Genomic DNA, 21,795 nt, shown 5'->3' with positions numbered 1-21,795 from the left:
CTTCTGTAAGCGACGTCCTGTGGACAGTGGAACGTGCCCTTCGAAAATGTCGCACAGGTCAGTCGGCCCAACGTGGCAGGAGGGCACGTCGGTTATTGCAAAGTCCCTTTCCTTTAGGGGCTGACATTCCTGGTTAAGATTCCATCACCGGGAGAGCTGAACCTGTAATTCAGTGGTGGTTTGCTGACATGGGACTTAGCATAAGCGACTGTTTTGGGCCTCTTGTCTGGTTTCTGATAATTCCCACTTGATGAGACTCTCAGCCTTGAGAGATGTGATCAAAATATAAGGCATTAGTGCTTCTCTCTATCACTCTGAGGTTCTTGCAGTTTTTGCCAAATCTCTGTAGCGTTTCGCAGATCATGGTGTTGGGTTCACAGTCTTTAAGCTGGCCATTCTCTGTCCCTTTTCTCCTGTTCTATCTTAAGGAGTTTGCGTGGTGCTTAGTGGCTGCAGACACACAGTTAAAGCTTTTGAGAGATTCCGCGCACCGTGGAGCTACTGTGATCGTAAGCAGGATAATGCTGAGCGCACTTATCCGGAGTGCACTTCGGAGCCCTTGTTCCCAAGACCCAAGTCAGTGAACAAAGATTTCCCTGTCGAAGGAGTCACGTAAGGGCCGCCTGGGTGGCTCATTCGGTCAAACGGCCGACTCTTGATCTCCGCTCAGGTCACGATCTCATGGTTTGTGGGTTCGAGCCCCGCATTGGGCTCTGTACTGACACGTGGAGCCTGCTTGGGATTCTCTCTCTCCCCACCCCCGCCCCCCTCTCTCTCAGAAAAAATAAAAATTTAAAAAATTTTTGTTTTGAAGGAGTCACTTAAGCCAGTTGGCTTGTACACAGACCTCATGTAGCTGGAGTGTCAACCTCCACATAAGTGTCGATCCAAGTGCAGGGAGCACAGACACCTCCTTGCTCAGCTGCCGGATAACAGACGGCTTTCCTATCATGGAGCCCATCTTTGGCGAGAGAGCTGAGGGTTTTTTGTTGTCACTGGGCAGCTAATTGCTTTAGCAGCAGATTCTTCAGTATCTTCGGAGTTCAGGAGAGGTTCCTGATCATAGCTTCATTTGCACTTAGCCCGGTGAGTAGGGGAATCTGTTGAAGGAAGTGAATTTGGAATCGATTACGCCTCCTGGAAATTCTGGTTTGAGTCTGTGGCTTGGGACTGGACAGCTGACAGCCATGAAGGCCAGTCTAATTTCCGGATCTGTAGGCTGCTCAGGTGGTTTTGTTCTAGTCAACATCTTGTGTCTGTTTCTTTGTCCGGAGCCTGGAGGCAAGGTCCCCCGGGTTTGGGGTTAACTGGAGACAGGGAGATGGAGCCTGAGGGTTAGGGAGCCTGACAGGATTGAGGGGGCTGAGCTTGTTCCAGAGAAACTGAGGCATCGGGAATCAGAGAGACATTTGTGATGGACAGAACTATAGGCTCACCAGCATCGTGGCAAATCCCACGGTTGTTTGGATGCGATTACCCGCTTGAGAGAATTTTCTGGGCCAGAGGCAAGGCAAAAAAGGCCGAAGAAAAGAATCCTAAAGACCTTCATGATGTAAGAATTGGGAAAAGGATGGCCAGAGAGGGAAGGGGGAGTAGAAGGAAACACTCTTGGCCCTGTGTCTTGGGATGATGTTGGCTCGATGTCGGCTACTTGCCTTCCTGGTCAGTTTTATCTTGAGGTCTCCAGCATTTGCACAGGACCGGATGTCAGGTGGGGCCATCTTGTGAAATAAACACCCAGGGTTCAACGCCTTGCAGTTTGGCAGCACAGAGTACCTGGCGGGGCCTGTCCACGAATCTCACTGTTACAGAAGCATCGGAGTAGAGCAACCGTTTGTAAATGACAGAAGACTTCAACGGGCCCGTGCTTAAGGAGCCGACGGGTTCACCGGAGAAGGAAGTGGAGTTACTTCTGTGGCATACGATCATTTAGGGTAATAACTGGACACTGAGAGCTTTGACAGATCTCTAGAAACTTCGGTTTTCTGGTACATCCACACACATATAACCTGAGGTTTACTGTACACACAAAACCAAAGCATTTGACGGCGCTTCCCACATATTTGAACATATTAAATTAATGAGAGACAGCCTTTGAAGTCTTCCGGGAGCCCTCTGGGATAAATCTCAAGCTAGTTTAAAGTTAAAAAGACTATTGAGAATTTTAAGAAAATGTTAAAAGATTTGAACATTTGATTAAACAGGATAACAGGTAATTATGAAATAATTGTATAACAAAAGTGGCAATAGAAGACGTTAAGGTAGGGGAGCCTGGGTGGCTCAGTCAGTGGAGCATCCGACTTTGGCTGAGGTTCGAGACCCACGTCGGATCCTGTGCTGACAGCTCAGCCTGGAGCTGTCTTTGGATTCTGTGTCTCCCTCTCTCTGCTCCTCCCCTGCTTATGCTGTCTCTCAAAAAATAAAACTTTATAATTAAAAAAGAATGTTACAGTAAATATAGAAAATTAAGGTAAATACAGGTGAACAAAAGTTAGCTTTCTCAGTATGACAAAGACTGGATTTTCTTAAGTAATCAAACACCTGATATAAGACTGTAGACAGCACAGTAAGTTATTTGGGAAAGAAAAAAAATCTTTGCTATCCAAAGGTTAAAAAAAGAACAACCACAAAACAACCTTTGCAGCAGTTGCTTAGGTTCTTAGTAGCAGACCAATAATCTAAGAAAACTTTGTCCTTTTAACGGAGAGAAAACCAAATTCTAATTTTGTACCAGTGTACTTTTGATATTAAAACTCATTTTTTAAAAAACTTTAATAAATCTATTCCAATCTTAGCCAGCTTGACCACATGTAAAATCCTGCCAAGATTCTCTTTCCACAAACCTTCTACAACTTTTTTCTATCCATTCAGATTTGGTCCTAGGTTTTCTCTTTTAATTCTGGAAAATTCAACCAATCATTTTACATTCCTTACCTATTTTCCATACACAGATGTTTCCTTCCGCCCTTATAATTTCTAAGTAGCTTTCATTACACACATTGAAAAGAACTTGGAAGCCTTAGATCTTTCGTTCCTAGTGAAAACTAAGAAGTAAGCAAATGTGGACCGTAAAGCCTGCATGCTGGGGACTGGCAAATTTATAAATACATTTTCAAAGTTGCTAAAAGCATATTCTTTCTCTTGGTAAAATTTCCAATGCAGCACAAAAACGGGTTTACTGGTAGATCCGAATGTCTTCACCTCCTCTGTAAAAGGAAGCCAAAGTGGTTAAAACCTTTGTTGAGTCAATGTTTTGGTATTTTTATCTTATTTGGAAAGTGATCTAGATACTCCATGAATATGCATTATCTGTCTCAGTATAACTTTAAGGCTTCAAGTTACCAAAAAAGATTTTGAAAACTACTTTTAAGTAGACATACCAAAAAGCACAATTGTTGTTGTAAAGTTCATTTATAAAGTTTTATCTTGCATCTATTTTAATTCACTTGCCCTTAACAATTTAGACCGGTCATTGAAATTTTCCTGCAATTAAGCAGCTAACCACCATCTTATCTTTCTTGCTGACAAAATCTGTAACAGACATAATGTGAGCCTATTTGATTTTTAAGTAACCTAAGGTAGAATAAAAGTTATATGTACACATTATATTTAATGTTAGTAACTCTAAAGACATGCCTGTTTTAGTTAAACCAACAAACTTAAACTAGCTTTTATGTACTGAAGATTATCCTAGATCACATGAACTAGAAAATCTTTTGGGTTAGTTCCTGTATTTCTGAGAGGATACTTGATTTACATAATACTTGTCTGTCTTTAAGCCAATTAAATAGGGCTCTTTACAAATTAATTTTGGCAACACCTTTTGGAGCTAAAAAAGAAATCACGTTTATAACATACATACATTGACATACATAAAGCTACAGATGCAAACAGATCTTGTAGCTTTCATTTTAAGATTTTAGCCGCAAGATAGCTAAATAATACAAAACTCACTAGTTTACAAAAGAACCAAATTTTGTTTCTGGCAGAATGGAGTAAGTTAAGGTTACCTGCTCAGATGGCTTAAGCTTTTCACTAATATCTGTGCAGAAGATGTTAAAATAGTTTTCTTTCCTGACAAGCATTACATCGGGGAGACCAGGTAGAGGACTCTTCCATCTCAAAGGCACAGAGAACGAATGCAGGTTCCGCTGAGAAGGACTTTTGTTCCCTAAGTCCACATCTTTCACAATACCTGCAGGCCTTCTGAGGTGAAGGGGGGCGGTTTTAGGGTTCATGAAAATGACAGGTGAGCTTTAGACTGTTTCAGAGCCACATTTCTAGTCTTGTGAAGGCTCAATCTGTAAGGCAAACATGTTTTTATTTATTTTTTAAAGTTTGGTTTTAGCAATCTCTACACCCAGTGTGGGGCTTGAACCCATGACGCTGAGTTTGAGCCGCTCACTCTTCTGAGCCAGGCAGGCACCAGAAGTACGGTTGTTTTGAATTCCTTAAAGAATTGGGTTGCAATCAGAATGATACCAAGAGGCTGCCCCACCCATCCAACTACATTATCTTAAAAAAAATTTGTTTTTAGAGTGGGAGTGGCGGGTGGGACGGGGTGGGGGCAGAGAGAGAGGATTCCAAGCAGGCTCCATGATCAGCCAGAGAGCCTGATTCACGGCTTGCTCCCACGACCCTGGGATGTGACCTGAGCTGAAATCAAGTGTTGGATGTTCGACTGAGCCACCCAGGTGCCCCCAACTATATTATCTTCAATTTGCCTTTTTTTTTTTTCTTTCCTTAGAGACAGAGACTACAAGTGGGGAGAGGGACAGAGGGAGACAGAATCTTAAGCAGTCTCCATGCTCAGCACGTGGGGCTTGATCCCACAACCCTGATACCATGACCTGAGCCAAAATCTAAAGCCAGACACTCAAAATGACTGAGCCACCTGGGTGCCTGCAATTTTCTCCTTTTACATCAGGGAGAAGATCTTCAATTAAGATGGAAATCAAGATTCTTACTTCCTAGTTTTAGAGCTCTGTGTCTTTGGAATGTTTTAGTAAATACTTCCACAAAGACTTCAGAATATGTTTCTTTCCTTCAGGACCTATAGTTTCAGGTTAACTTTGGGGAGAAGGCCTAAAAAAGTTCCTATCAGGCTCTGAATATCAGCTTCCAGTTTGGCCAACTTCTGGCCATTTAGCTAATTTAAAAAATTCTTTCAAATAGCTTGTCGGGCTTTAGCTGAGACAATAGATACTCCTGTCAGTATTGAACAACCCCATGGACACAAGAGGTATCCCCAAAGAAGGTGCATAAGATACTACTGTCTGATTATCCTAAAGACAGCCAGAAGAGACAATTCCCCTGAGAGTTGGCAACAGAGGTTTGGACCCTAGCCCCAAAGGGAGAGTGTAACCCACATTTTTGTCCAGCCATACTTTTGGGGTCCCCATCCTGAAAGTCGACAAGCTAAGTTCTGTGGATACAAAATGAGACAATGAGGCAACATAACTGTCCATGGGAGAGAAAGGATCGATAACCAATGGGTAGTGGAAAGCAAATTCCAAGTAACAGTTCAAAGATCTAATTTTTTTTTAATGTTTGAGAGAGAAAACACAAGCAGGGGAGGGGTGGAGAGAGGGGGTGGGGGGAAAGGACAGAACCCCAAACAGACTCTGTGCTGTCAGCATGGAGCCTGACGTGGGGCTCGATCTCATGAACTGTGAGATCGTGACCTGAGCAGAAATCGAGAGTCAGATGCTTAACCAATTGAGCCACCCAGGCGCCCCAGGAAGGTCTAATTCTTACAAATGCTTCTTGCCTGCCAGTCTGAATTTGGGAAGGAAGGGAGGGAGGGACACAGTAACATTTTACCTTCCTCTCTGGACCAGGCACCACAGAGACACAGGAGCGCTGACTACTAAGAATTCTCACAGCTCGCTGGCTTCTGCCAGTTTCCCCAGGATCCTGGCTGCAGTAAGTGCGTTGTTCCACCAGGTCTCTTCCTGCTCACCAGAAACCGTAGACGAGGAAAAATAATTTTCCTCTACTTTTAATGGTGAGCGCTTGGCTGAGACCCATTTTTCTCTAGGCATGCCATAAATGGATAAGCTTAGCTAGGTTAAAAGTTGTCCACTGTGGCCACTATGTAACTCGAGATTATCCTTGGTAAGGTAAACCTGCTTGTTCAGCCTCACAGCAGATTTTATTCATCTGAGGCCTCACACGACCCAGTCCCGCCCGCTAAATTAGACTGAGTCCGACCCCAGACCCAGTCCAGTTTCCAACTTGGACCTAGTCTGACCTTGGATACAATCCAGTTTTCAGGCTGGACCTAGTGAAATCTGGATCCATTCTGGTTAAGTCAAACCCAATCTGGGTGGGGGGGATGGGGGGGGGGGGAGAGGCTCAAAGCCTGAAAGCTCACAACGCAAAAGCTCCAAGGGCCGGAGCTAAGAAGGACTTACCCACCATCTCCAAGGCAACCAGAAAGCAGCAAGCTCAGCCATAGATGGGCACCTATGCCTGGTTCCTCACTGGTCCTGGGGGCTGATGGGTGTCTCCTTCAGATCCCACATCTGACACCAGAACGGTTACAAACTGAGGCTTGTTAAAAAATTTTGGGGGGCAAAAACTGATTTGAATCAGGCAATACCCCGTCTAGTAGACAGAAGGGAGTTTAAGGAACTGTACGAAGTGAGATTTTATAGGCTGCAGCGAGCAGGGACAAAGAAGTTGTAACGGGCCAAAAAAGCAGGTCAGTTACTGCAAAGTTGTCTTCCCAGGATGGCCTGGGTCCACTACCTTACAATTCCGTTTCTGGGAGAAGCTGAAACTTTAAGCCGAGTCTCGGTTTGGTGATGTGGGGGTTAACGTAAGAGACTCCACAGCATGCGTGTGCTGTCACCACACACCCTTGAGAGGGAATGAAGTAGCCTCTGTGAAGGCATCCTGGGCCCAGTTCCGATGGCCTCAAAACAGACCCGGGGGAGGGAGAGACGGGCTCAATTCTCTGGAGTGCCCAGCTCCCACAGGCCGGAAACTGCTGAGGATTCCAATTAGAGCAAGCAAGACCTGCCTCTTCAGGAGCATGTCTGTAGCCTCGGGATAAAAGCCGCACCGAAAATTCTACCATTTGCTGCTGTTAAGATGGTCTCGGTGACATCTGCTGTCTGCTTCCCTTAGCAGGGAGCAGCAGCACGGAAAGGAGTGGCGAGTTCTCTGGAATGAAACGTGAACTGGCAGGCGGGGCCACCCAGGCACGTCTGTCCGTCTGTCCGAGAGCAGCTCCTCGGGCGGAAGAGCCCCCTGAGGAGTGATGCCGTCTCGCTCCCGGGCCTCTGGTCTTTTGACTTAGGCTGACCTTCTGGTGAGGTTGCCCTTGAAGTGCAGATGTCCTGGTTCCGTTTTACTTTCATATCAGCAGTGACAGATATTTGAATAAGGGTGCTTTTCTCTCCTCTCCTGTATTTTTATCTTTTGTCTGGTCAGCCCACCTCAGTGCGCTAACTAGCGACGGGGCTGCTCACGCCTGAGACCCTGAGTGCTGCACAGGCCAGGGCCGTTCTTGCTTGAGGGGAACAGAGGGGCCTCGGTGTACTGAAGAAACGCAGAGAAAATGCGGGAAGTGCTGACGCTACCAAGTAGGTGGAACTGGGGAGGGAAGGACGCATTTAGGACTGACCACGTTTGGCTCTTTGCCTTCAATGTAAGATAGCGGGGAGCCCCGCCGAGCAAGCTCACGGTCTGATCACCAGGGGGCGGACTTATGTACGAAGGAGGCAGCAGATGGGAAGACGGTGGGTGAGGCGAGCGGAACAGTCTGGGGCCACTGGAGGACACAGCACCCCCCCCCCCCCCGCCCCGTCCCGCCATCCTGCACCTGGCTGACCCTCGCCGATCCCGGTCACCTGCAGGAGGGCTGGCTCTTCCCGGGCTTCAGGCTCGCCTACCAGCCGTGTCTGGTGCTGCCGTTGCAGCCACTGTGGCCGTGACACCTGCCTGATGGCACTGCCACACACATGAATGCACTGGTTGGCAACTGAGGAAACCGACTATAAGTATCAAATACTCAACCCTTTTCTTTTTAATGTTTGAAGGCGGAAGGCGGTGGGGGGGGGGGGTGGCGGGGAGGGGAAGGGCAGAGAGGGAGACAGAGATTCCCAAGCAGGCTCCATGCTCCATGCAGAGCTCGACGTGGGGCTCGATCCCACAAACCGTGAAATCACGACCTGAGCCAGAGTCGGACTTGAACCAACCGGGCCACCCAGGCGCCCCTACCAGCCATATTTAGAAGCCAGAACCAAACAAAACCGCCAGAAAAACCTCAGAATAAATGGCTGTCCAAAACAAGCCAGCTGGCGGCCTTACGATGCACACACACGGACCACACCTCACTGAGAATTTTCCCGCGAGGGGGAGGGTGGGTGTCCCGCCGAGGGGGCAAATCCCTGCTGTGGCGGCACCAGAGGTTAAATGGCAGCAGGCACGGCCTCCCTGGAACGGAGAAGAGCGAGCCAAGTGAGACTGTCTGTGCCCCGGGAGAAGCTGGCCCGCTTTCCTCCTGTCCGTGCCTGAGTAGGTAACGTTCCTGTCCTCCGATACTTTCCTTCCCAAACTCGTACCTTCCCAGGGCACTGGGCTACCGGCGAGCTCCAGGCTCCGCCATCTCTCAGGGACAGGAGCGGTGACAGTTTCCTCGGCCACCCGACGAGAACCGCTCACGGCTTCCTCACGGAACACCGACAGACACGACCCAATACGTGCATTGTATCCAGTCAATAACTGCTGGCACCGTGACACGAAGTACAGCTGGTCAGGCTGAGAGATTCAGAGGCTACACTCTGACTAGAAACTCCAAGTATTCGATCTTGCCACGTTTAGATCGGGAAAATTTGACTTAAATAAGCCTTGGAAATAAACCTGTGACAGCGGTGTAAAACGCTGCATGGAATAAAATCTGATCCCTGAACGGGACGCTCGCCGTCCGACTTTCTAAGAAAAGGATGCTTAAGGGAAACAGTTTCTGTAAGATTAAAACTAGTTTCTTCTCTATAGAAAACAGATGAAAGAATTCATTTGGCCTTGATGCAGTTCACTGCAGAAATTCCTTCACCAAAACGGATCACTGTTCGAATTTTTGTGTTCACGAACGGGCACATGTTCTCAAGGTCAACACCTCCCCTGGGTCAAAACATCCATTCGCATTCAAAGGATCACACGGCCTCAGATTTGGGGTTTCTGGTGGGAGAATCGGGCTTCTTTCCCCTACCCTACCCTCACCTAAACCACCACCTGGTTTCCTAGTGAGCAGCAGGTACGCGAACTCTCCCGGCTCGGACTCATCCAGGTCACGTAACCGTCAGGAACACCAAGAGGGAAGGGCCTGGCCTCCATCCACGCAGGGTCCCCACCCTGCTGGCCGCAGGTCCCAGTGCCGGGTGCAGCCGGGCCCCCTTCCTTCCTGGCCATCCTCCTCCAGCGACCGACCCCTCCAGGTGGCCCTGCTCTTGACCTTCTCCACCTGGTATGAGGACTTTAGAAAGGCTCAAGAGGGAATTCACAAATACAACAGAACCACAGAGTCCTGCTTACTCACATGATTTCCAGACTCACCTTCTTTTCCTCTGGTTTGAGTCAGAAGATTATTCATCGTAAAGAGGCCGCTTGCATGGTTTCAAGTTGCTGGGAGTTTCTTTTTCTCCCATCACTCATTCCTTCTGCCTCCTGGAATCTTGCACGGAAACATTACCATACAAGGAAACAATCACGTGCGTCCCAGAGCCTGAGCCGCGCTTTTTCCTATAGATGGTCACTTTCAAACCCCGCCGCCCCCTCTCGAAACTCCCTCCTTGGAGCTGTGTCTGTGAAGTATTGCTCCCTGAGGCTTCCCAAATATGCCACACCTGCCGTTTCAGACACCCGTGTTCCCCTGACGCCGGAAGAGGGCAGATTCTCGACTTGCTTCCTTGGGCGTATTCAGCTGCCAGTCTGCCAGGAAACAGATTCACCCAATGTGAAGTGGGGCGCGGACCCGACAGGCGTGGGAAGGATCAGTAACACACCGTGCACCCGACTGCCTGCCCGGCAAACTAAGAATCGCCTGGACGGACGTTCCGTGACAGGGTGCCGGCAGCTTGGGCAGCTCATAGGACATGTGCGTGGTAAATGATCTCAGGAACTCAGCACTTGCCAACTCAGCTAGAGGGTTCCAGAAAAATGAGCGGTCTGGCATCACAGAAATACCTCCAAGACCTAAGGACAAAGATCACAGCCAAAATTCCACTACGCAAATGAGTCTGGTGACCTGGGGGCCGGGTAAAGGGATGCCCTGAAAACTCACAGAAGCTCGCCCACTGATTTCTCCCAGACGAGGGGCGGGGCAGCCAAGGTCAGGTGCGGCACCATGACGCTGAGCGCCAGGCAGAGGCTGAAGAAGGGGGTGCTGCACGCTCCCAGCCTGCCTGGTGGGGGAGGCGAGGGCCGAGGACGGGACACGCGCCCGGCAATGACCAACTGTACTGGCTGAGTAATGAGCTCTAGTTTTTGAAAAATACAGTTTTCCTCTTCACCTTGTCGACCTGCCTCAAAAGTCCTAGGATCACAGAATATCTTCTAAGATTGGCCACCCCACGTTAAATACCTAGGAGGACGTGATTATTACTATTTTATTCAATTTTCTCTTATGAAATTAGTTGGAGTATTAACTGGTTTGTAGTTTTTGCCTCCTCAAGGATTTCAAAGAACTGCTGAGTCGTCAACTTTACTCATTTGCTTGGTTTTGTGCAGCCTTTGGAAGCCCACTCTTCTCCCTTAGGAGATCCTGTCAGCCGAGAGGGCGCCCTTGCTGTCCTGGGGACCCAGCCACCGCTCTCCATCACGCCCCGAAGCAGGACCAGCCACACCTCGGCCAGCCCACTGCAGGGGCTAAATACGGTTGAGAACCGAAGAGGTGACACCTGCAGCCTTTTCCTTATCTTGAATGATTATCCACACTGGGTTGCTTTCATTGTCGTCGCTGCTCAACAGTGCAGGTGGCTTCTGTACGCACTGCCATGGACGTGAGTGGAATCCCAGCGTGGCCCCGGGGCACCTGGAGACCCCCAGGGCACCTGGTGCTGTTCCTCAGCACGGCACCGGGCAGCAGCAGGAAGGCTCACGAGGAAGAACTGGCTGCTGCATTTGTCGGCTTACCCTGGGTTCAAGTTCTTTACCCCAAAACATGCTGTTACTGCCACTGCTTAAAAGAAAACGCTGCTGTTTGTGTAGAACTGCAGTTGTACACTTACAGTAGTTGTACAATTTCAGGTGTAGTTTGTGCACCGGAAAGTTTAGGGGGCCAAGTGTATGACCAGAACTTAGCATCAGGGAACAAGCACCCCACAGATTCGGCTACATCAAACGAGGCCACACCCTCCTCCGATCTCTGCTCTGCTCGCCCTCCAGGCCCCACGGACCCCTCATCACCTTCCTGTTCTCCACAGCCCGGCCCTCGGCACCCGCTTCGCATGCCACCCGCGTACTTCCTGCCTCCTCTGTCCCAGTGGAACTCGCTCACGTTTACGATCCTGGGCTGTTAACACGAGAGTGAAGGAACACAAGGCTTCTTTGTAATGATCTGTACAGAAAGCGGCCCACACGTTCCCAGATCCACGCACAAGGTTCAAGGGAGCCTGTCCTGCTTCCGCAACCCTGAGGAGTCCCTGGCAGCCGAGTCACCAAAACCAAAGCTCACCCACGCAGGCACCGCAGGGACTCGAGCCGAAGGTCTTTCAACCTGGGCCCGTCAGAGGGACGGACATTTCTACGAGGCACTTCAATGCTCTCATCGGAGCGCGAGACCACTCTGCCCCGGACGAGCGGGTTTCACTATCCTGTTCCGCGGAAACACAGAGGCTCCGAATGTTCTCCCAGAAACAGAGCTTCAGCACTAAGCGCCCGGTGCACGACGCTGTCTGCCGAGAGCAGAGCCCGGCCCTGGGTGGCAGGTGTGGATGGCAAAGAAATTACTAAACTACTTAAAAGACAAATATTTTAATCTAGTTTCCCCACTTTATACTAAATCATTGCTACAGGTCACAGATTGGATTTGCAGACACCTAGAAAACAATCGGAAGTGTATACATCTTTCTCTATAGATCTCATTAATAAATTTTATTTGGACAAGAGAACTTGTGCCACAACAGGTTAAACAGCATGATTAAAGACGGCAGCACTCCCCAGAGTGGTTACAGGCGTGTGCAGCGCGTGAAGGAAAGCCGCACCTCACAGCCGGTCGTGATCAAGGTAAAAACACCTGACACACAGCACACGTGCCAATAAACTCCTTCAGGTCATGACCAGCATGAAGAAAATCAGGACACAGATACTTGGCCAACGTTCTGTAAATGTGCACAGCAATATGCTGCATTTAAGAGTTAAAATCGGATTCTACTTTAGTGTTAGCATCAAGCCCTTAGGAGAAACCCCCGAAAAATCTCCTTTCCCATTTACACACGTCAAAAACTATTCACACTTAGGGCGGACTGGGCAGAGGGCCACAGAACCGACAGGTCCTTGCCTGCGTGGAAACAGGGCTAATACTGAAGGTCTCTTTCGCATCCCGGCTCACAGCCGCCTTCTGGCTGCCACTCCACCTATTTAAATAAAACCAGGAGAAAGCAATGCAGGTCTCTGGGAATCTCCTCCCTTCCATAAGGAAAATGCTCTGCCAATTCAAGTTTCATTCAGTCAGGAAGACGGAAGGATTTAAGGCTTCGGTGACAATTATAATCCTCTGAGAAATTATTTTCCCTTAAAGTCAAGATAAGATAATAGTGTTTACTGTACTTTCTCTTGACTCTTAAAATCCCTGGTATCAGTGTAGGCAACTTGCACCTGCAATTAAGTCTGCAAGAGAGGGAGGTCTCTCCTCCTCCCAGAGGCTGTCCCAGATCACACACGTGTGGAGCGCCTGTCAGCCTGTGGCTCCCTAGGAAGCAGGAGGACACCGAGGTTCAAGCTTTCTAGTAGGTTGAGGAAGCGGTGCTCATGGCATCTTCAGAGATTTTGGTGCTGGCGGGATGGATGCTTGCAAAATACTTGACGTCACTGTCACGATCCATCTGAAGAGCCATGATGGTTTGTTCTACGGCCTCCTGATGACAGCTGGCAGAGGTTAAGAAATATTCTGGAAATGCAAAGGGCAGATTACAAATGAAATCGGTTTTATGGACATGTCAGTTTTATCAAGTATAAGTACACTAAGTTCTCCGTCATAACCCTAACTTCTCCAAGTATAAACACAAGCCATGCTGAATTATACGCAGTAATCCAAACTGATTTGTGTGATATGAAAAGACTCCCCAAACGTAAGAGAGTTAGAAGGTTCATCTTGATTGTTTTTAGAATGGACTAAAAGGCTGAGCGGTGCTAAGCTAATATATTAAAACTTACACTTGTGACAGCTATTCATTCGCTCAGGAAAAACACCCCAAATACCAATCATACATGCAGACTGAAAGCCAGTCTTCTCTAGCCATTTCCCTATAATTGCTCCTAAAACAATTTAACTGGATTCTAAAGGAGAAAAAAGAAACACTATTCATTTACCCATATTCTTATAAACCTATTACAAACCTCCTTCTGTGCTTCATTCATGAGTTCATGCATTTAAATGATATTTATTAGGTATTTTAGGAGTAGATTACAATAAAACAAGTGACATCCTGAGCAGCTTACTAGGATTTGCAGCAAAGCAAATCCTAGGGGGCATTTGTCTTTCGTCTAATGAAGAGGAGGGGGAAACACAAACATGCCTCCTAGCTCCAAACACAGTAACAGATGTCAACTGGGGCCGACTAAAGGCGGTAATTTTTCATAATGTCTTAAGTGACTATCCAATTTTTCAAACAGTAAGTTTGCAATTATCAAATAAATGCAACTAGAGCAGAAAGGTGAAAAGTCCCTGTCCTCTAATCTATGTCCTTTCTAGGGGGAACCTCCATTAACAACTTACAAATATATTCTTTTATTAGACTCTGCCTATGAACATACAATATTCCTGCTTAGCGACTTATCTATCCATGTAGTCTACGAACCTCCTCCCTGCCACGTACGGTTTTCCTAACACAGTCACCTACCCACCCACCTTTCTCTAGTAGGGTCTGTCTTAATGTCTTTGCAAGTAGCACTCGAACGTTTGGAACCCTATCATTTGCCAAGGTTAGCAAATGTGGCATCAGATGCACAGCGAACTGGTCCATGGGAAGGCAATCATCCTCAATGACAGTCTAGGGAAGAGAAACAGCTGCTTTAGATTTGCCAAGTTAGTCTATCAAACCATAATACCAGCTAGCGTTATCTTTTAGTGACAGCTTAAGTGCTACAGATTTTAGTTACTTCCTTTCAAACCAATATTCCAGGCACCTGGGAACTCAAAACAAAAATGACAAAATTTTAAGCCCCTGCAGACACACAGCTTTTAAGTGGCTCCACGCAGACCTGGAGTGTGCAGTCACATTCATCTGCACACATGTGCCATGGGCCGTGGACCCCGAGCACCCTCTAGTGGATGGCTGTGGGATGGGCAAGGCAGACACCCAACTCCAAGGAACAGGTGATCCCGTGAAAAGCCACCTGGCAAAACTCTGTTCCGCAGGGATAAGAAACAAGGTGTTGAGAGGCCAAGAGTGAAAGAAGAAACATAGCTTTAGATAGAGAAAGGGGTCACAAATGGGTAAGTCTTCACTTACCTGGCAGACAAAGACAAAGGCTTGCCGACCAGACCACTTGGGACATCTACCAAAGTTTTCTACAAGCTCATTGATGAGGTCCACTCCAAACGTGGGTGGCGTGGCCACGTGCAGCTTCTTCACCATCTCACTGACCTAAGAGGGTGAACACACACAAGTGAGGAATGTCTTCTGTTCTAAGATCTTATTAAATAGTTAGCTGTTCTGAAATTATAAAAATTTTAACACATACCAACTTGTAGGAAATCCAACGAACAGAAGAAACTTTATCTGCACATAGATTCAGAGCAATGGGACGTAAATAGTCATAAACATCTCTGGGACTATATAATTCTAGAAGCAAAATCAGCTGTCTATAAAAATGAATTATAAAAATAAAAATATAATTACAATTTTAAAATAAATAAATGAAAACAGGTTAATCATGTAAATCATCTGTCCCACTGGACACTTGTCTGTAAGACAAGTGCATGCAAAGACTCATGATTAGTGTGGTCTCTCATGCGTAGAGTTATTTCCAGTCTCCGTGTATCTGGAAATGCATCTAAACGCTATGCGAGTTCAAGAAGTAGCTCTTGCCTTCTGAATGTAAGGGAGACAACTGCGGCATTCTGTGTCCGCAGGGACTGACACAGAGCAAAGCATTTCCTAGTAGGTTCAAATGGGACACGGAACATGTTTTTTCCACAGGTATTGTCCAGATACTGAGATACTTCCACCTATAAATCAGTTTTCTAAATAAGAAGTTCTGGCGGCATCAGGTAGCCTGGTGTGGAACTGCCAAGGCTCTGAGCAGCTTTGAAGGGAATGGCAGGCCTACGAGGGATAAGAAGTGAAGAGGTCCTCTACCTCTAGCGAGTGTTCCTATTATGTCTCGCGAGACCTGAAGACTGACAGTGTCCATGACGCTACTCTGAGTGGACGCAACAATGCCCTTCAAGAAATACCTCAGATACGAATGAGACTTTTGCCTTTCAGGTTTTATGGTTAAGATTATTTACATTTGTAGTCGGCAGGGAATAAGCTAGAGGCATGAATATACATAACGCAGCGATGACCAATGTACCTGTGTATACATACAAACATAAATCCTTAGAGACAGGGGCACACTTATCAACTCTTATTTTGTGACACTGCAATCTTTCTTGTTGGCCTCCCTTCCCTGGGCGCACACCACATGAGCCAGTCTGGCACCAGGTAAGCAAAGTGGAGAGGCCCCTCAGCAGGCAGGAAATGACTGACACATGTTGGGGGACAGGCATCAAACCCCACGCACTCCCCTCCTGGGTCCTTCTCTTTACCCAGCTCGAGCCTTAAGGCGCTGACGGAGGGGCAGCAGAGCCTGTCCACGCCTGGGTGCAGGCAGACACTGCAGCTGGGGGCAGAGGGGAAGAGCAAACTCTATTCCAGGGAAAGGGGTAGAGAACCTTCCAAGCTGAGACCCTGCACTGATAACAGGCACAAGTCTCCTTCTGCTGAGGAGGGGCAGGAGCCTCTGCCCAACACTGACCATAGACACAAGGCAGAAACTGGATGTTACAGGGAGAGGGCAGAATTCTGAGAAAGCCCAGGCACACAGGGCCTCCCCAAATAACCAAGATTCTCCCCTTTTCCAGCACGAGCCAACCACGTCCTCACAGCAGCCTACAGCCAGGGGAAGGGAAGAGACCCACCCGTTTTGCAGGGGTGCACAAGAGCTGAGGGAGGAATGCTAACACGTGAAAAGGCCCCCTGGCACCCCAGTCCCCACCCTCAGCAGAAGGCACTGGCAGGCCCCGGCGAGAAGAATCAAAGCGTATCCTGCACCGAAGGCAATCACAGCAACAACAAGCCCAAACCCAGCTTGCTCCTGAGTAGATGGACCCAACCCTCCACACTAAGGGCAGAAGAGGTGTGCCTATTTACAGTCCAAACTTGGCAAGCCAGAACTCAGTGGACTGACACCTTTAAGGCATGAGGAAAACAACAAACAACAACCCAACCTGGCAGTCCCGATTCTATATCCAGCAAAGATATCTTTTAAAAATGCAAGTGAAGTCTGGAATCTGGAACATATACAGAACTCCTACAACTTAACCCAACTTAAGATAAACCCAATTAAAAAACGGGCAACGGATCTGAATAGACATTTCTTTAGATTATATACGAATGGTCAACAAGCATATGAAAAGGTGTTAAACACCACCGGTCATTAAGGAAATACAAATTAAGATGATCATAAGACACTGCTTCACACCCACTATAATAATGTCTATAATCTTTTTAAAAAAGGCAAATACCAAGTGTTGGGGAGGGTGTGGTAAAACTAAACCCTTGTACATTACTCATAGGAATGTAAAATGGTACAGCTGTTGTGGCAAACAGTTTGGTGGCTCCTCAGCAAATGAAACGGAATTATCAAATAACCCAGCAAATCCACCACAAAATAACTGAAGATAGATAGGTGTTCACAGAAAAACTTGTATTTGAATATTACGGGCAGTACCAGTCACTTCAGCCAAAAAAGTAGAAACAACCCAAACTTGTATCAATTGAATGGATTTTAAAAAGTGGTACACAATGCAGTATTATTCAGTCACAAAAAGTAATAACGTTCTGACACCTGCTACAACATGAATGAATCTCGAAAATATTATGCTAAGTGGAGAAATCAGACACAAAAGGCCACATGTGATAAAACTCCACTTATATGAAATGTCCAGAACAGGCAAATCCATACATAATAGGTTAACAGCTGCTAGAAGTCGAGGGCAGAGAGGGATGCGGAATGACTGGGAAAGGGTATGGTGTTCCTTTGGGGAAGATGGAATGTTCCAGAACCAGAGAGTGGTAATGGTTGCATAACACTGAACCTACTACATTTCACCAATGGCAAATTTGGTTATGTGTATGTTATCACAATAACAACAACAACAATAATAATAATAATAATAAATGGTGAAACAGGCTTAAAAAAAAAGCTGAGAAAATTCACTGCTGTCAACACTTGCATTTTAAGACATATTAAAAGGAATAGAACATCAGACAGACATTTGTATCTACACAAAGTAATGAACAAATCTAGAAAAGGTAAATAGGAAGTAAGTAAACATCCCTCCAAAATATAGTCCAATAAACTGTTAGAACTTACTCAGCCAATTCAGCTCGAAAGCGCCAATTTCTACTATTATCTGTCACCAAAAACTCCTGAAGTTGATAAAGATATTCTCTTCTTTTGTCAATATGAAGAAGCTGAAGTGACAAAATGAAAATATGCACTAAAACAATATATGGGCATTACTACTTTTATCACACTGCTTGAAAACGACTACAATAAACAATATAGTTAATTCTTCTGAAGGAAAACAGATATAGTAGGTACATCTAATTGTTCTAAAACCTGTTAAGTTCATTTCTCCCTGATAATCCCATTTACCACCAAGAGTCTTAGCCTCTTTTGAAATACTTGTTCTCTGGGCCATGTGTGACCTCCTCTGAACCCTACAGCACCTTGCGCACAGCTTTATGGTAGCAATGACCCACTTTGTTCACTGGACACCCTTGTTACTGCGAACTCTTTGAAGACAATAATGTGCTCCTCCTCAGATATATGAGCCTAGTGGATGGCACCGTGATGGCACATGGTAGGTAATCTATATTTGTTGAGCGAAAAGAGTGAATTTATCCCAGTAACTGCTCTACAGGTATGGTCAAGTAGGTATATAGTCAGCAAGGGGGAAAACCATAAATGTGATACCAACAGAAGCAAACTTAACTGTACATCAAACAGGTAAGAATCACATAGAAAGAAGTACTCTGACTATACATGTTTGTGGGATATGCTCTAAGGACAAAGTGCTGAAGGAAATCTTGAATGTTACTGAATTGAGTTGATGTCAGAATTATTATTGGTGCAGTAATTCTGAAACTACTTCATGTATGTTGTAGAACTGAGCAAACGACTTAATATATTCATGTTAAGAACAGTTTTTTACCATGAGAGGAAAGAAAAAACACGAAGTGGAAAAAGGAGAGGAAATCGTATGGGACTGGAAGCTGAATGATCGAGATGAACTCAATAATTTAAACACAACAAACCAAAAAAAGCCCCCCACCTCCCCCGCCACTCCCCCAGCTCCTGTCTGTCCCCTGAAAAGTAAAGGAAATGACACTATGGGAGCAGTGTGCATATCCAGTGCCTGGGTCTTGGCTTCTAAATACCACTCTCCACTCTCTAAATACCAGGCTCCTTGGAGAAAGAGCTGACTCGGGGCTAGGGGAGAGGAAGTCCTCAGAGGTGGGCCTGGAAATAAGGATGTGCTTAAACGTGAGGGCACAGATCAAAAGGGGCACAGAAGTCAGCTTTCAGGGGTTCCTGGTAGCCAAGCTGATGTTCACAACCAAGGACAAAATGGATTACACTAAACAGGAAAAGAATTCTGAGAAAAAAAGAGAGAGAGAGAGAGAGAGGGAGAGAGAGAGGGAGGGAGGGAGAAGACAAGGGATGTAAAGAAAAAAATATCTAAAAAAAATAAAGTTAAAAAAAAATCTGGAGTTCACACACTAAAAAACCTTCCAAAAACAGGGAAGGAGAGAAGGGAAAGATTAGCTTTACATGAGAATGCCAACTGATAATGGAGAAATTATAAAAATAGAAAATCAGATTTTTACAACCAACACAGTAACCACTGATTTAGGCAAGGACCATGTATAGATGCACAGATGCAAAAGCCCTGTGTGAGAGACACGGGGGAAAAAGACTCACCCCACCAAGTAATTATTATTATTTTTAAAATTATTTTTATTTACTTTATTATCTTTTTGAGAGAACAAACAAGCATGCGAGCGAGGGACAGAGAGAGGGGGAGAGAGAAGCAAGGCTTACCTAAAGCAGGGCTTGTGTTTTACCCGACACAGGGCTCAAACTCACCCAGCGTGGGGCTCGAATTCACAAACTGTGAGATCGTGACCTGAGCCGAAGTCAGATGCTTACCCGACTGAGCCACCCAGGTGCCCCCCCCACCAAGTAATTATTAATCACAAAGCTGAAAGGTTGTTACAACAGAGGAAACGTGCTGACATAATCAAGTGACCAGAGTCAGCATCGCCAGTGATGATGTTCCTCCCAATAGGATACACAGGCAATGTGCCTGCAAAAAAACCTGTGTGACCTGAGTCTCACGGTGTATCAATACTCAGACAAATTCAAATTGAGAGCATTCTGGAAAACAACAGGTGGGCCTCTTCAAAAATGCCAATGACAATAAAGACAAAAGTCAGGGAAACCATCCTAGATTGAAGAGGGCTAAAGAGATACAACATTTAAATTCAATATGCAGGGGCACCTGGGTGGCTCAGTCAGGTACATGTCCAACTCTTGATTTTGACTCAGGCCATGATCTAATGGTTTGTGAGACTGAGCCCTGCATCTGGCTCTGCGCTGACAGTGCAAAGCCTGCTTGAGATTCTCTCTTCCCCCCTCTCTCTGCCCCCACCCCCCGCTCTTGCTCACCTGTTCTCTCAAAATAAACAAACATTTTTAAAAAAAAGTAAATTCAACATGCAATTCCTGATTGGACTCTGATATTTAGCGGGGGAAGCTATAAAGGACATTACTGGGACAAGAGAAATTTCAGTGTGATCTGTATAAAATGTAACACCACGGTATCAAAATTTTTTTAAAAGCAGGATTACAGTACTTCTGTACCTCAAAACCTCAAACTACAAGAGCCCATTTCAAGGTTAAAGTCTAAAAAACAACAGTATTCCAGGACTAACAATTTTTAAGACGATAGCTGTTCATCTGCAAGGCCAGAGATCCACACCAAAGGACTGAAGACCACTGGGAAATTTTTGGACTCCTATAATATCACAAAGCCTCCAAACTTAATGTTCATGGAATTTCTGTATGTACTTTCAATAACTGTATGTGTGTACTGTATTACTGAATTGTATGTAATTCAATAATTTGGGGGGGGGGGAAGTACAAGTGTTTGTAGTCATGATATAACACCGTTTAGAAATGAGATCTGGTGTCAATATTCTAAATTAAAAATTAAAAGAACACCAGCAAAAGTGATGAGAACAGGACTATTTCTTTTTTTAAGTCATTACATCTATCAACTCATGGCTACATTTTCTGACGCATGAACATACAGAGACTTCATCTTGGTGGGAATAGAAAATCAAAACTTTCAGTCCACAGTGGAACTTTAGTGTGTTTTTATGCAGAATAATTTAAAAGTTACCTTCAGAAAATCATGCAAATGTTTAAGGACACCTATCCTGACTTCGTCGAGGTCTTTCAAAAATCCATTGAAGATCGGAACCAGATCTGCAGCCGTCAGCTGATCTCCGAGAATAACTGCCAGCTCATGGATGGAGAAGGCTAACGTCCTACGAACCTTCCACTGCAGAGACAGAGAGGACCACGTTCACAAGCGAAGCACACAGTACTGAGTGCTTTCACTCTCAGTACATGAAGGCTAACTTAACATCGGAACGTTACCAATCTCTAACAACTAAAGCAGAATTGACGTAATGGAAGTAACAGAAGTAATAGATCCTCAGTTTGAAATGTATGCTATGTACCAAAAACTGGCTGAGAAAATTTCAAAGCCCTGCACAGTACGTATTCTCTCCTTCCATTTACGAAGGGAAAAATGATTGGAAATCACTAATGGCATAATCTCTGTAGTTCTCTGAACCCCTGATGCCCGATTTACAGATGTGTCCCATATCCATCATCCTTGCTTGACTGTTCCCCTTCTGATTCCTGTACAGCCTATCTTGGATTAAAAATTAGTAATAAAACTGGTTGTTAAGGAAGTGACAACTAAGGAAATGTAAGAACAGGAAAACGTAGGGAAAGTTACATTAAAAACATGTTTTCCTTCACATTGTTTTAATTGTAAAATGTTTACTTTGTTACTTACCTTAAAACACTCTGCTTGAGGAGAAGCTATTTACAGCAAGCTCTCTAGACCCCGTTCTTGAAATAAAATTTTGTACCCACATTCAACACATCAAGCAGATGAAGGCAGAGGTGTTCGGATGGAGCGGAGGGGACAGAGAAGGCATGAAGCCCTAGCCATCTAGGGCCTTCCTAGTCACCAGGAACCCTGAAAGGTCTGTG

At 45.9% G+C, this 21,795-nt stretch overlaps 1 protein-coding gene across 10 annotated transcripts in view; it reads right to left on the bottom strand.

The window, feature by feature from the left end:
* Window positions 1-11,966: 11,966 nt before the first annotated feature.
* PPP4R1 (protein phosphatase 4 regulatory subunit 1) overlaps window positions 11,967-21,795 on the bottom strand; it is a 63,801-nt gene continuing 53,972 nt past the window's right edge. For all 10 annotated transcript variants that reach the window (XM_027068486.2, XM_027068485.2, XM_053205482.1 and 7 more), the window contains 6 exons: window positions 20,909-21,070; window positions 17,812-17,912; window positions 14,914-15,034; window positions 14,682-14,816; window positions 14,078-14,219; window positions 11,967-13,117 (listed from right to left, as the gene is read on the bottom strand). In XM_027068486.2, coding sequence (XP_026924287.1) covers window positions 12,954-13,117; window positions 14,078-14,219; window positions 14,682-14,816; window positions 14,914-15,034; window positions 17,812-17,912; window positions 20,909-21,070 — 825 coding nt within the window. In that variant the 3' untranslated portion in view covers window positions 11,967-12,953. The remainder of the gene's footprint in view (window positions 13,118-14,077; window positions 14,220-14,681; window positions 14,817-14,913; window positions 15,035-17,811; window positions 17,913-20,908; window positions 21,071-21,795) is intronic.

This window comes from Acinonyx jubatus, chromosome D3, assembly GCF_027475565.1.
Source record: "Acinonyx jubatus isolate Ajub_Pintada_27869175 chromosome D3, VMU_Ajub_asm_v1.0, whole genome shotgun sequence".
Taxonomy (NCBI): Eukaryota; Metazoa; Chordata; class Mammalia; order Carnivora; family Felidae; genus Acinonyx; species Acinonyx jubatus.
The sequence above is the reverse complement of the archived record's forward strand: the minus strand, read 5'-3'. Positions and strand labels throughout refer to the sequence as shown.